The 14,501-nt window shown below is 38.5% G+C and overlaps 1 protein-coding gene across 1 annotated transcript in view; it reads right to left on the reverse strand.

The window, feature by feature from the left end:
* Positions 1 to 14,501, reverse strand: part of PRDM5 (PR/SET domain 5) — a 166,003-nt gene that overhangs the window by 54,127 nt on the left and 97,375 nt on the right. Inside the window, exons 11-13 of the mRNA XM_049786905.1 lie at positions 13,493 to 13,586; positions 5,343 to 5,503; positions 339 to 432 (exon numbers count right to left, since the gene is read on the reverse strand). Of these exons, the coding sequence (XP_049642862.1) occupies positions 339 to 432; positions 5,343 to 5,503; positions 13,493 to 13,586 (349 nt within the window). The remainder of the gene's footprint in view (positions 1 to 338; positions 433 to 5,342; positions 5,504 to 13,492; positions 13,587 to 14,501) is intronic.

The following is a 14,501-nucleotide window of genomic DNA, read 5'->3' on the forward strand; positions in this document are numbered from 1 at the left end:
CCAAACCAACAAAAATTATATATTTTCCTGAATAACTTTGTAACTTAAATTCATGGTGACTAAAAATACATTTAAAAAAAAAAAACAACCACAACGCCGCCATCAGAACAATAAAAGAGGTTGTGGCTCTATCACAACCAAACAGTCAAGCACATCCAGTTCAGACACTCATTCCAAGTTTTTCTCAGTAAATAGTGGGTTTTGCAATACTTTAAGACAAAGGGAAGCAGTCAGGAATGCATTTTACACTGGGAGGTATTCTGTTCATACAACCCTATTTCTATTCTTGGGAGGAGTTTGCTTTCTCTATGCTGTAACACAAATCCCTATGCACATACCTGTGTGGCTGCGGATGTGAACTCGTAAGGTCCCACTGCTGGCAAATTTCTGACCACAATAAGGGCAAATCTTCTCCTTCTCTCCCGTATGTGTCTACATGGAAAGGAATAAGAAGAGTGGAAGATACACAGAAAGAATTCAGTAAAAAAAATATGATTAAGTGCCTCTGACTACAGTAAATCCATTTTTGCCAGGATTATGTTTCATTAAAATGATTTACTATCACAATGAGATTTTCAACAATTTATCATGAGTAGTCCCACTGGTCTTAAAACACACAGATATGTACACACACACACACACACACACACACACACTCACACACACAAAACCTTAGCATCATGCATTAGTGCTAATTTGAAAATAATTCTGCAGTTTACTTTTTAAGTCTTTTTAGAGCTCCCATCTAAAAACGATTAGCTTCTACAAAGCCGGTTCAATCTAGGGAAAGCATGGAATCATGAAGAAAGCCCCAGCTGCCCGGGGCAGCTGCCAAGAAACACTTCCTTAGAAGCATTTTTCACATTCTTTGGGTGTATTTAGCTCTTGAGGACAGAATTAATCTCAATAAAGTAATCTATTACCTGCACTATGCTTGTCTGACTGAACCGATTGGACTAAATAGCAGAAAGGGAAGATTAATCTGTGTTTGATCTTTCCATCAGCAGGGATTAATGGCACAGTCAGTTTCAAAGGACCTTCCTGTCCTCAGCAGACCTTTAATCTGGGCATTAAACCACCTCATGAGGACCGGCGAGTCAGTAGCATCAAAAGTTAGTTTTGAAAAAAGTGACCCTCTCCTTTTTTTTTTTTTGGTTCCCTGACAGGGAACCGAAAGGAGTGACCTTCTCAAAGAAAAGGCAGCTGGGACATTTCCAAGCAGTCTAACAATCTTGTCATGAGAGAATAGGATTCTGCCATCATTAAGGAGGGTCAACACAACTCACAAACACACTTTACTTCTCAACAAGGAGAAGAAAAATAAGATAAAGAAAGACAAATGTCTTCATATACCTTCATGTTCTTTATGACAAGGGTTAAAGACTGTGGTTTTTAGTTTTGGGGTCACACCTGCCGTGCTCAGAGGTTACTCCTGGTTCTGCCCTCAGGGATCACTCCTGGCAGTGCTTAGGGCACCATATGCATACTGGGATCAAACCCAGGTCAGCTGCAGGCAAGGTAAGTACCCTACCCATTGTGCTCTCTCTCCAGCCTCTAACAATATTTTTTTAATTTTGCTGATAACCTAAAAGTAGAGGCATAAAGTTGGTCACCAATTCGCCATAAAATGGAGCTCTCAGAGCCTGAATCTATTTTTGTCAAGAGACTGGCAAGTATTATGTCTTTCCCACTTATCCTCAATATGGAGGCATTGAACCCAGAGTTTTACATATGAAAAACATATGCTCTATCACAAAAATGCATCACTTTTCTTGCAAGAATTATTATTGAAATTGATTTGGACTAATGAATATAGAAAGAATTGAGGGTTTTACTTGTTTGTTTGTTTAATAAAGCCTTCGGAGTTTGAGATGACTTAGAAGTAGCCTGAGTGGGCCCGGAGAGATAGCACAGCAGCGTTTGCCTTGCAAGCAGCCAATCCAGGACCAAAGGTGGCTGGTTCGAATCCCGGTGTCCCATATGGTCCCCTGTGCCTGCCAGGAGCTATTTCTGAGCAGACAGCCAGGAGTAACCCCTGAGCAATGCTGGGTGTGGCCCAAAAAACCAAAAAAAAAAAAAAAAAAAAAAAAAAAAAAAAGAAGTAGCCTGAGTGCCCACTCTGCAAGCATGAGGCAATGAGTTGGGTTCCTGAAACCACCAGCATGGATAGCACACAATCTCAGTTTCTCTGATCCAAGATTCCAGGCACACCACTGCCCAATCCACACAGGCACCAAAACAAAAAGTAATGACCACCAGAGAATGCCACAATCAAAAATGCATGCAACCAAGGAGGTTGGATGTGAGTCCTCCAACTGTCTCCCTGCCCCTAAACACATTTGTGTGAGTGTCCTGACACTGTAGTGATGTCCCTTGCAGGCGCTATGACCAGAAGACATGGCAGTACTATGTAAAGAAGGAGGGTGAGCACCAGGAGCCAGTGTGCAGCATCAAAACTACAGGTGAAAATACCACAGCCAAGTGCTTGGGACCCCTGGACAGCACAAAACCCCCAGAGGCAGGAAAGAGGTGAAGGAAGCTTCCAGAGGGATGATGATAAGGCACCAGCGATGGTGAGGAGCAGAGCTATCATCTCCTCATCTGACAACCTCAATGAGCCAGTGACTAAATGAAATACTCTCATCTTCATGGCGGGCATACACTTAGAAATGCTCAGGGTTTACTCCTCACTCTGTGTTCAGAGATCACAACTGGAAAGACTCAAGGGACCATCAAGGGTGCAGCCAACTGTGATAAATGCAAGCACTGTACTGTAACTCTGGCTCCCAGAATGCTCTTATCTTCTACTGAAAATGACTCACTTTATTATGTCATATCCTTCTAATTATGTTTAATTTGTATAATCTTATGTGGCTATCTATTATTCTATTTGCAATTTTTTTTTGTTTTTATTTTTGGGCCATCCCAGTGGCACTCAGGGGTTACTCCTGCCTGGCTTGCAGAAATGGCTCCTGGCAGGCTTGGGGACCATATAAGATGCTGGGGTTTGAACCCGGGTCTATCCTGGGTCAGCCGCATGCAAGGCAAATGCCTACCCCACTCTGGCCCCCATATTTACAACATTTTTAAGTAGGGGCAATAAACTAAGTATCTTAGCCAGCATCTGTCTCATTCAGATCCTATTCTCCAAGCCCCAGAAAAGGATGGAGGTGAGCTCTCTAGAAATCTACCTAAACCCTGACTGACTGCAAGAGAGAAGGAACCTTATCCACACACATGTGGCCATGGTTAAGACACTTGGGCAAGCTAAGGAAATAGGGAACCCTACAGACATCCAGTGACAAGTTACTAGAGAATAGCAGCTCCAGGAAAGGGAGAGGGGGACAGGGATCCTGCTGAAGACTTCAGACTAGAAATATATATACTGGATATAAGACAGATTAGGGACAAATCTGGGTCACCATACACTGGAAGTGGGAAGAAGCCAGGGATAAGACTAAGACATTATACTCTGGAGGAGACATCAAGAGACAGGATTACTGACATGTACACGTAAAAGGAAAAGCCTACACATTGGGAAGGACCTAAATCCATCTACTTAATCTTCACAATAAAATTTAGCATAGTCTAAGAAAAAATGAAAAAGGATTTCTATCGTATTAGAGCTTGAGACATAGACTTGAATCAACTGCCACACTAGCCCATGACACTCTCCCACAGATATCACTTTAGGCCTGCATTTGGCAGGCACTTAACTTTCCATTTTTACTATAAGTTCTTACAGGCAGCAGTTCTACATTCTTCACACCTCAGTAAGAGCCACACTCCCCTGGTTCACATTGTGGCTCAATTTAAAGTAAATGATCTAACATTTTAATATACAGCAGACTTACCATCTTCTTGCCGTTGACAGTAGGGACACAGTACGGCAGCACCTTCTGGATTTGAGTAAGGGAGTTTCGAAATTGTATTCATCTACCGTTACAATGTGAGATCAGTTCAACCAGGTGACTAACTGCCAATGTGCTCACAATAGCTTTATAAAAATTCACAGGCCTTCTTTTTCTACTACATAAATATTTCATTGCTCATGCATAGGATTTCAGTCTCTTGTTTGGTGCAAGTTTCTCAAGGTAAAGATGAAAATACTAAACTGACCTTATATTCAGCTTTGTATTAAAAATACAAGAGGATTAATGATAAAACCTAAGTATAAACTTGGATAAGAAAGCATGGAAGCAAGTTACTATAGAAATAAGTGATAATAGAGAAGGAAGTCTATAGAACATTGCAAAATATATTTTGTGATGATCTGCAATTCAAGACAGATCACAGATACTTTGCCTTAAAAGTATAAGAAATCACTATATTTACTTAGTTGGAAACTCCTACATTAAAGATTAACATCAAGATAAAGATGAGGAAGAGTGAGAATCACTTTTCCACATTCATTCGTGATACACAATGGGCTGAAAATGACCCTTAGTCAGGTTATCTCCAGAGCCAACAAAAAAAGCATTAACTATGAGTGTTACCTGGAATTTTGCTATTTTTGTAAACATACTTAAAATGGACTTTTTCAACAAATTAAAAAAAAAAACTTGTGATCTACGTGTGATCTGGACACAAAACACAAGAATCATCTCTAATCACCAATAATTAAAAAAAACGCCGTTTTACTTGAGTCGAGCAAATACTTACCAAGCCCAGCCCAGTCTCCAAATTTCCTAGAATGTATCACACAAGAGACCCCAGAAATCCTATAAAGCCTACACCAGAAATATGTCAGAAGCATATAAAGTAGCATTGAAGAATGTTATTTTGGATGTAGCACTGTTAACTGAAGTCCACAAGGACACTTTCTAACAGGGCTCCCTCTTAGTGTGGTATTGCATCTCTATGGAATTTGCTAATAAATAATACTATAATAACAGGAAACAGGTGGAAGGGAGCATGAACAGAGACTATAGAGAAACTTTGTACTTGCTGTTCTATTTTTCTGTAAGTCTAGCCCTGTGCATTTTTTAAAATATATGAATACAAATACCTGATCCTCAAAAAATAAAATTAAACCATTATTCATATTCCTTTAAAAGTTATAGTAATATCAACATTTCAAGAACATGATAAGCTACCACTGACTATTTTTGTCTGAGCCACTTACCAGCCAAGTTTATATTAGCTAGGCTCTGAGGAACTCATGTCTCATTCTAGGCTCTCTTTTGAAAAAGTTCAGACAGATATATTCTCACTGGTTCTCTACGTCATGCATTTCTTATTGTTATAAGTAGACACACTAGATCATCAAACCACTACATGACAATGACAAGCGTGATATAGAAATTAAGAAAAGTAATCTACACCAGAAAGCTACTACGCACCTTTTTATGACTTCGGAGCACAGATGGTGTAACAAAGGCCTTATTGCAGAGCTCACACCTGTATTTCTTGTGTCTCTCATGGACCACTTGGACGTGGACATTCAAGGTGTCTTTCCTCTTAAAGGTGGCATCACAGTGATGGCACTTAAAAGTCCTCTCACCTTAAACATGAAAAAGAATGAAGAGAAAAAAGATGCCACAGCAGCTTCCATGTAAGCAAAATAATGGCTCTTTGTTATTTTAAAGGGAGAGGGTATCCCAAATCATAAAGCACTAAAAATAGAGGTGAATTACAAGCAGTCATGGAAAATAACTTTAAAACCTGGAAATTAAACAGTTGACTGCTGCACAATTAGTGGATCAGAAACAAAAATCAAAAAAGAAAATCAAGATTCTTGGAAACAATTGAGAATGAAGACACCAATTATCAGAATCTGTGGGATAGAGCAAAAGTGCTATTAAGAGTGAAATTTATGGAATGGACAGACACTTTGACAAAGAAGAAATACAAATGGCCAAAAGACACCTGAAAAAATGCTCCACATCACTAATCATCAGGGAGATGCAAATCAAAACAACTATGAGGTACCACCTCACACCACAGAGATTGGCACACATCACAAAGAATGAAAACAAACAGTGTTGGCGGGGATGTGGAGAGAAAGGAACTCTTATTCACAGCTGGTGGGAATGCCGTCTAGTTCCACCTTTATGAAAAGCGATATGGAGATTCCTCCAAAAACTGGAAATCGAGCTCCCATATGACCCAGCTATACCACTCCTAGGAATATACCTTAGGAACACAAAAATACAATACAAAAATCGCTTCCTTACACCTATATCATCACAGCACTATTTACCATAGCAAGACTCTGGAAACAACCAAGATGCCCTTCAACAGACAAATGGCTAAAGAAACTGTGGTACATATACACAATAAAATACTATGCAGCTGTCAGGAGAGATGAAGTCATGAGATTTTCCTATACATGGTTGTACATGGTATTTATTATGCTGAGTGAAATAAGTCAGAGAGAGAGAGAGAGAAAAATGCAGAATGGTCTATGGGTTTTAAGAAAAATGAAAGACATTCTTGCAATAATAATTTTCAGACATGGATACACAATGGAATATTATGCAGCTGTCAGGAGAGATGAAGTCATGAAATTTTCCTATACATGGATGTACACAGAATCTATTATGCTGAGTGAAATAAGTCAGAGAGAGAGAGAAAAACGCAGAATGGTCTCACTCATCTATGGGTTTTAAGAAAAATGAAAGACATTCTTGCAATAATAAATTTCAGACACAAAAGAGAAAAGTGCTGGAAGTTCCAGCTCACCTCAGGAAGCTCACCACAAAGAGTGATGAGTTTAGTTAGAGAAATAACTACATTTTGAACTGTCCTAATATTGAGAATGTATGAGGGAAATGCAGAGCCTGTTTAGAGTACAGGCGGGGGTCGGGTGGGGAGGAGGGAGATTTGGGACATGGGTGATGGGAATGTTGCACTGGTGATGGGTGGTGTTCCTTTTATTACTGAAACTCAAACACAATCATGTATGTAATCAAGGTGTTTAAATAAAAAAAAAATTAAAAAAAATTTTCAGACACAAAAGAAAAAAGAGCTGGAAGTTCCAGCTCACCTCATGAAGCTCACCACAAAGAGTGATGAGTTTAGTTAGAGAAATAACTACATTCTGAATTTTCCTAATAATGAGAATATATGAGGGAAATGGAAAGCCTGTCTAGAGTACAGGCGGGGGTTGGATGGGGAGGAGGGAGATTTGGGACATTGGTGATGGGAATGTTACACTGGTGATGGGTGGTGTTCTTTACATGACTGAAACCCAAACACAATCATGTATGTAATCAAGGTGTTTAAATAAAATATATTAAAAAAACGATTTCTAAAAGAGAATATTAGTAATTTTATATATTGAAACAAATTGACTATGCCAATAGTGTTTCTTTCAAGCCAATCTTTTTTTCTTTATAAATTTTGGAAACAATAAAAAAATTTAATATAAAGATGTCACATATTTACTATATTTTTCCATAACAAAAGAAAGAGTGAAATTTATAGCTTTGCAAACTTTTATTAGAAAGGAAAAAAAAGGACTACATAACTTACAACAAAAACTAATGCATTGAACCAAGTTTGAACGAAGATAATGTGGAATACCTAAATAGACCTATTACTATTGAGAAAATTGAAAGGTTTATCAAAAGGCTTACCAAAAACAAAAGCCCAGGTCAAGATGGACTCACTACTGAATTATTTTAAACCTTTAAAGAAGACCTACTGCCAATCCTCTTCAAGTTCTTCCAGGAACCTGAAGAAACAGAAACACTCTCAAATAGTTTCTATGAAGCCATCATCATTCTGATAACCAAAGTAAACAAGGATACCATGCTGAGAGAAAGAGAGAGACAGAGAGAGAGACAGAGAGAGATAGGTCCATATGCTTCATAAACATGAATAAAAAGATATTCAACAAAATAGTAGCAAAATGAATCTATCAACTCATCAAGAAGCTTTTTTGCCATAACCAAACAGAATTCATTCCAGTGATGCAAAGGTGGTTTAGCATATGTAAATCAGGGGCCCGAGAGATAGCACGGAGGTAAGGCATTTGCCTTGCATGCAGAAGGTCAGTGGTTTGAATCCCAGCATCCCATGTGGTCCCCGTGCCTGCCAGGAGCGATTTCTGATCATAGAGCCAGGAGTGACCCCTGAGAGCTGCAGGGTGTGGCCCCAAAAAACAAAACAAAACAAGACAAAAACATATGTAAATCAATCAATATAAAACAGAATATCAATAAAAGAAAAAAACAAAAATTATATGATCATATGTCAACAGACACTGAGATGTCACTGAGACATCTGTCTGTCACAACAGACACTGAGAAATCACTTGAGAAGGTCCAGTACCCACTCATGATAAAAACTCTCAAGAAGATGGGAATTAAAGTAATTTTCCTCAACATTATCAAAGCTATTTATACCAAATCCATTACAAGCATTATACTCAATGGGGAAAAATGAAAAAGTCTTTCCCTTAGATATGGCACAAAGCAAGTTTGCCTCCTCTTGCTATTTCGTCCAATGTTGTACTGGAAGTACTTGCTATAGCAATTATTTTAGAAAAAGCTATTGAGTGCATCCACATAGGAAAAGAGAATGAATCTCTCATTGTTTGCAGTGATATGACATTGTATCTAAAAATCCCAAAGATTCCACAATAAAACTTCTAGAAACAATAGACTTGTATAGTAAAGTGGAAGGCTACGCAAAAATCTGCAAAAAAAACCCACCACCACCACCAACAACAACAAAACACACAAATCCATGGCTTTTCTGTATACAAATAACAAAAGAGAAGAAAAAGATATTAAAAACATTTCCATTCACAATTGTGCTCAGAAAATCAATTCCCTTGGAGTCAACTTAATGAAAAAGTGAAAGAGCAATATAAAGAAAACTAAAAAACACTGCTTCAATAAATAAAAGAGGACACAGGAAATGGAGACATATACCCAGCTCATGGATTGGCAGGATAACATAATCAAAATATCAATACTTCTGGACTGGAGCAATGGCACAGATATAGAGCATTTGCTTTGCACATGGCTGACTAAGGATGGACCGCAGTTTGATCCTCTGGTGTCCCATATGGTCCCCCAAGTCAGGAGCGATTTCTGAGCACATAGCCAGGAGTAACTCCTGAGTGTCACTGGGTGTGGCCCAAAATAAAAAGAAAATGTCAATACTTCCTAAGGCTTTATACAGATTCAGTGCAATTCCTATAGAAATCCTTATGACATTTTTCAAAGAAGTTCATCAGATGCTCCCGAAATTCATATGGAGAAATAAATGTCTACAAATATCTAAAGCAATTGTTGGCAACAACAACTACAAAAAGATGGGATGAATCACTTTCCCCAACTTTATAATGTACTATAAATTGGTAATCATTAAAACAATATGATATTGAAATAGAGACCCTCAGATCAATGGAATAGATTTGAATATCCAGAGATGATCACACTGGTTTACAATTACTTTTGATAAAGGAGCAAGAAATACAAAGTGGAACAAGGAAAGCCTCTTCATTAAGTGGTGCTGGGAAAATTGGTCAACTACATGCAAAAAATTAACTCAGACCTCTCCTTAAAGTATACACAAAGGTCAAATCAAAATGGATTTTAAAGACCTTGATATCAGACCTAAAACTATAAGACACATAGAGGAAAATATAGGCAGAATACTCCATGACATTAAAGATATTAAAGACATTGAAGCCAAAGGCATCTTCAAGGATGAAACACTAAGCAAGTGAAAGCAAAGAAAAACTGTAGAAGTACATTAAACTCAGAAGCTTCTGTACATCAAAGAAAATAGTGACTAAGATACAAATGGAATGGGAGACACTTTTCACCCAATACCCATCAGAGAAGAGGTTAGTATCTAAGATATATAAGGCATAATTGAACTTTATAAGAAAAAAAATCTAACCCTGTCAAAAAATGGGAGAAAAAAATAAAAACATTTCCTCAAAAAAGAAATACAGATGGCCAAAAAGGACATGAAAAAATGGCCCACATCACTAGTCATCGGGGAGGTGCAACTCAAAACAATGAGATATCATCTCATATCACAGAGACTATCACACATCATAAAAACCAGTCATGAACAACAATCTTATGGCGAAAGAGGCAATTGCCGAGAACACCACAATAATGGTGTGACTGCAGAGAATGACTCGAGTGACTCTGACAGCATCAGCAACCAGAGAGATGATATCATGTAGCATGAGCCACTGGAGAGGACCATGAGCATTTTACATGCCAATGGTGCAGCCTTAACCTATACCTTGTTTTACCCAAAACAAAGATCATCCCTGGTTTCAAACAGATACAAAATCTGTTTGTTTACAACATGGTTTTACCCCAAAACAGAGATTGTCTTACATGTAAACCTGGGTAGAACAGGCTCAGGATAGCCTGAGTTATCTGCCCTACTCTATCTTTACTCCCCCACATGGGACGGTCTCTACTCTAAAAACAACAGTTCTGGCAGGCAGCTCTCCACATGAGGTAGGAGATTGTCAGACTACACATATATCACCTTCAGTCTGGTCTGGATTATTTCATGCAGCAACTCTGCTTTAGAATGGTTCACCTGGGGTTGGACATACAGTGTGTGGGATGATTTCATACTAGCATAGATGCATAAAGAAAGGGGCTTGCATTTACTGCTTGTGGAAATGCAGACTAGTTCAGCCTTTTTTAAAAGAACAATATAAACATTCCTCAAAAATTTAGAAATTGAGCTTCCATATTACCCAGGAATACCACTCCTAAGATATACCCCAAGAACATAAACACATAATACAAAAATGCCCTCTGCACACCTGTATTCAATGCAGCACAGTAGCCAGAATCTGAAAGCAACCCAGGTACCCAATAACAGATGAGTGGCTTAAGAGACTGTAGTTTATACCCAATGGAATATTATGCAGCCGTAAAATGAAGTCACAAAATTAGCCTATACATGGATGGACAAGAATATTATGCAGCTGTTAGGAAACTGAATTCATGAATTTTGCTTATAAATGGACGAGCATGGAGATTATTATGCTGATTGAAATGAGTGAGAGGCAGAGGGATAAACATAAAACAATCTCACTCATCTGTGGATATAAGGGAAAAAAAAAAAACAGTGTGAGAATGATATCCAGAGACAATAGAGATAAGGTGTAGGAAGACCAGTCTGTAATAGTCTTGCCACAAAGAGTAGAGAATATGGGGGGGTTACTCTTGACTTGAAACTCAAGGAATTATTCCTGGCAACCAGGGGACCATATGGCATTGAACCGAGGCCAGCTGCATGCAAAAAATATACCCTACTGCTGTACTATCTCTCCAGCCCCTCTGTTGGAAATTTTAAATTCCAAAACAAAATTTCACTTTATCACACTTCTCTACCATTAGTTTATCAGAATTTCTACCCTACCTTCAAAGTGAAAGGCTAACTAGTAGCTTGCCTTTTGTTTCACTGTTTGTTGAAAAACACCTTTCCAATTAGATTAGGACAAATTATGACACTATTTTGAGCCAAAGTGTGGTGCAGCTTCTGAGTAGCAGCTCTAGAAGCCTTTTAGTTTGCTTGTTTTTGCTGTTATTAGTGTTAAATGGATTTTCTTTTTCTTTTATTTTTTTTGTTTTGGGGGCCACACTCGGTGATTTTCAGGGTTTACTCCTGGCTATGTGCTCAGAAATCACTTCTGGCTTGCAGGACCATATGTGACACTGGGGGATCGAACCATGTTCTGTCCTAGGCTAGCACTGGCAAAGCAGACACCTTACTGCTCCATGCCACCGCTCCAGTCAGGGATTTGCTTTTTCATCCTGACAATTGGGAAATAGTATTTTGTCCTCTATTTCATCCATTTCTGGATTTCTCACCTTTAAGTTCTCTCATTTTAATTCATGCCTAACTTAACTTAAAATAATTTCCTCTTTATTATCAAAGTAGACTATCAGAGCAATAATATCAAAGTAGATTTTCTGGGACTAGTTGACATGAGACAAGATTCGAAAAGTCACTGACTATTTAGAATAATCATCAGTATATCATACGGAATTATGCAGCATGGGAAGTACACTTCAACTCTAGGTTCCAGCCAGAATAGAACCAACAAGCTGAAATCAGAAATATAAGATTTCTGCTTAGCAATATTACTTGCTATTACTAAAAAGATGTTTATCTTTCCAAAGAAACAGTTCCATAGCATCAGGTCCACTTTCAGAGACATTAAGTCTTAGAAAGAGTCTAAATTCATTCATGAGTCTAAATCTCCCTTCTAAAATCCATTCATTTCTTAATGGGTTCTTTATGAAATTGAAGTAAGATGGAAATTCCTTCTTTCAGGAACAATTTTATTCCTTCAATGGAAAATTTTTCTTTGTAAGGCAAATGGCAAGTCATGCCAGCATGCAGAATGGCAAGGGCTCTGAGTAGTCCTTTTATAATGGACGAGATGCCTTTAGTCACAATCACTCCTCAGTACTCATAAGAACCTGGAGATATTTATTAACTTGAATTTGAGCTGCTTTTAGCTGTCCTGAGAAAACTTTCCTCCCAGATACTATCTCTATCATCAGTTGTCAGAATGAGTAATTGTGTGGCTTTCCTCAGAAATATTAAAAATTTAAGGATCAGTAGGAACATGATGTGTAGAAGAGGTTGTACTGATTAGGCAACTCATTAAAGCAAGGGCTGGCATGTCTTCTGGGCCAGTTTCTTTCATGTCTAATACAGCAGTGCAGTAAATCTCAGGTGAGTTCAGCATGGACAGAGAATCCACTTCAAAGCTGGGTTCCCAAAAAGTGGTGACATCTCATAACACACTGCCCTGCAGCAGGACGGTTATTAACTGTGTTACTGGAAACAGCTCAGGACAGGCCTGCAGGTCTAATTTCCCTGTGCGGAACTTCATTTGAAAGAAAAATTAAAGTTCCTGCCTAGAAAACAGAGACTAGGGTGAAAAAGGAAAAAGTAGAGCAGATTCTGTGGGATGATGGTATAATCATACCAGAGTATACTTGCTTTTAGGGGAATAAAAACTCAGGAACCACATCAGGGCCATGTCTTTGCTTCACCAATGGACCCAATTCCTGAGTTTATGCTCTGCCTGTACTACAGTGTCAGACCTGGCTCCTAAACCATTACAGAGAAAGGAATCAAGGTTTATTCCATCACAAACCTCAAAAATGTCTTACTGGATAAAACTAAGAAATGGTCTTACATCTAAACACAAACAGGATGTCACGATATGAAGTGAAATGGCTCTTAAATGGCTCCCAATACAGTTTAAGAAAAAAAGCTAAACTACAGGAAGAGTAGTTAGAAGGCAGCATTTGGAGTAATTTTCAACTTTTCAAGTAGACTACAGGGCTGGAGAGATGTACAGTGGGGAAGGCTTTTGCCTTGCATGCAGTTTGCCTGGGTTTGCTCTCTGAGCACAAAACCAAGAATAAACCCTGAATACCTTTGAGTGTGGCCCAGACCCCCCAGTCCCTCTTCACCCCGAAGTCCTGAAATGAGGGAATTCCTGTCACCCTTAGCCCAGATGGCGACTCACTGTTGTGTATGAGCAGGTGCCTCTGCAGAGAAAACGGGGTCCGGAACAGTGCTTTACACTCTTCGCACTGGAAGGGCCTCTCCTCTGAGTGGGTCTGTTAGAAAAGAGAAAGGGGTTAAGTGGGTCCAGAAGCAGAGTGGTTAGAGGCAAAGAGGCAGCATCTATGATTTAAGAAAGGGAAAGGGACAATGGTCATCCCACAGAGACACTCGTTGTTTCCAGGAGAACAGACAGCTCCATTGCAATGAGTCAGCACTACAGTATCATATGAAGGAAGTGGCTCCTGTGACTTTGGCCTACCCATCTGGACACAAACAGGTCACTTATGACTTGTTATTATAGAGAGAAAAGATGTGCAAGTTCTCTCAAGATAGTCCCCCACACTGCACAGGCTTTGATTCTGAGAAATTTGTGAAGCAGGCAGCTATTTCTACCCTTTCCTCTCAATGCCACTGACTGACCAAATCATCTGTAGTCCTAGATGCTGCTTTATCTTTAAATTCAGTTATAACCTTTACTTAGGTTATAATTAGCACTTAATCAACCCAGATTCTACCCCTAGTACCATATATAATTAGGAAACTTAGGAAATACAAAAAAAAGTGTATTTTTGTCAAGTGCTACATCAATTATTTGACATCCTAACAGAAATTAAGTTAATACAGGAGAACACTATTATATGATAATGACTGAAATACTATTATTAAAAATAATAATAAAATAAATTACTACTATTTTCCCTTTTTGTAAATAAGCAAAATAATGCTTGAAATGTTTCAAAAACTTTCCAAATAGCAAGCAGCAGGAATGCAACAAGCATAATCAAATACAAGACAAAATATAGTGTTAAGTAGGAAACAACAGAAAGCACCAGATAAACCTAAAACTGAAAATCAAACAACAACAAAAACAGTGACCAATCACTTCACCTGTTTTCCATCACATATCTGAATTAATACATTTGGTGCAAATATATGAATAAAATCCTATTCTATGATAACAATGTTTA

This window comes from Suncus etruscus, chromosome 14 (assembly GCF_024139225.1).
Source record: "Suncus etruscus isolate mSunEtr1 chromosome 14, mSunEtr1.pri.cur, whole genome shotgun sequence".
NCBI classification, from domain to species: domain Eukaryota; kingdom Metazoa; phylum Chordata; class Mammalia; order Eulipotyphla; family Soricidae; genus Suncus; species Suncus etruscus.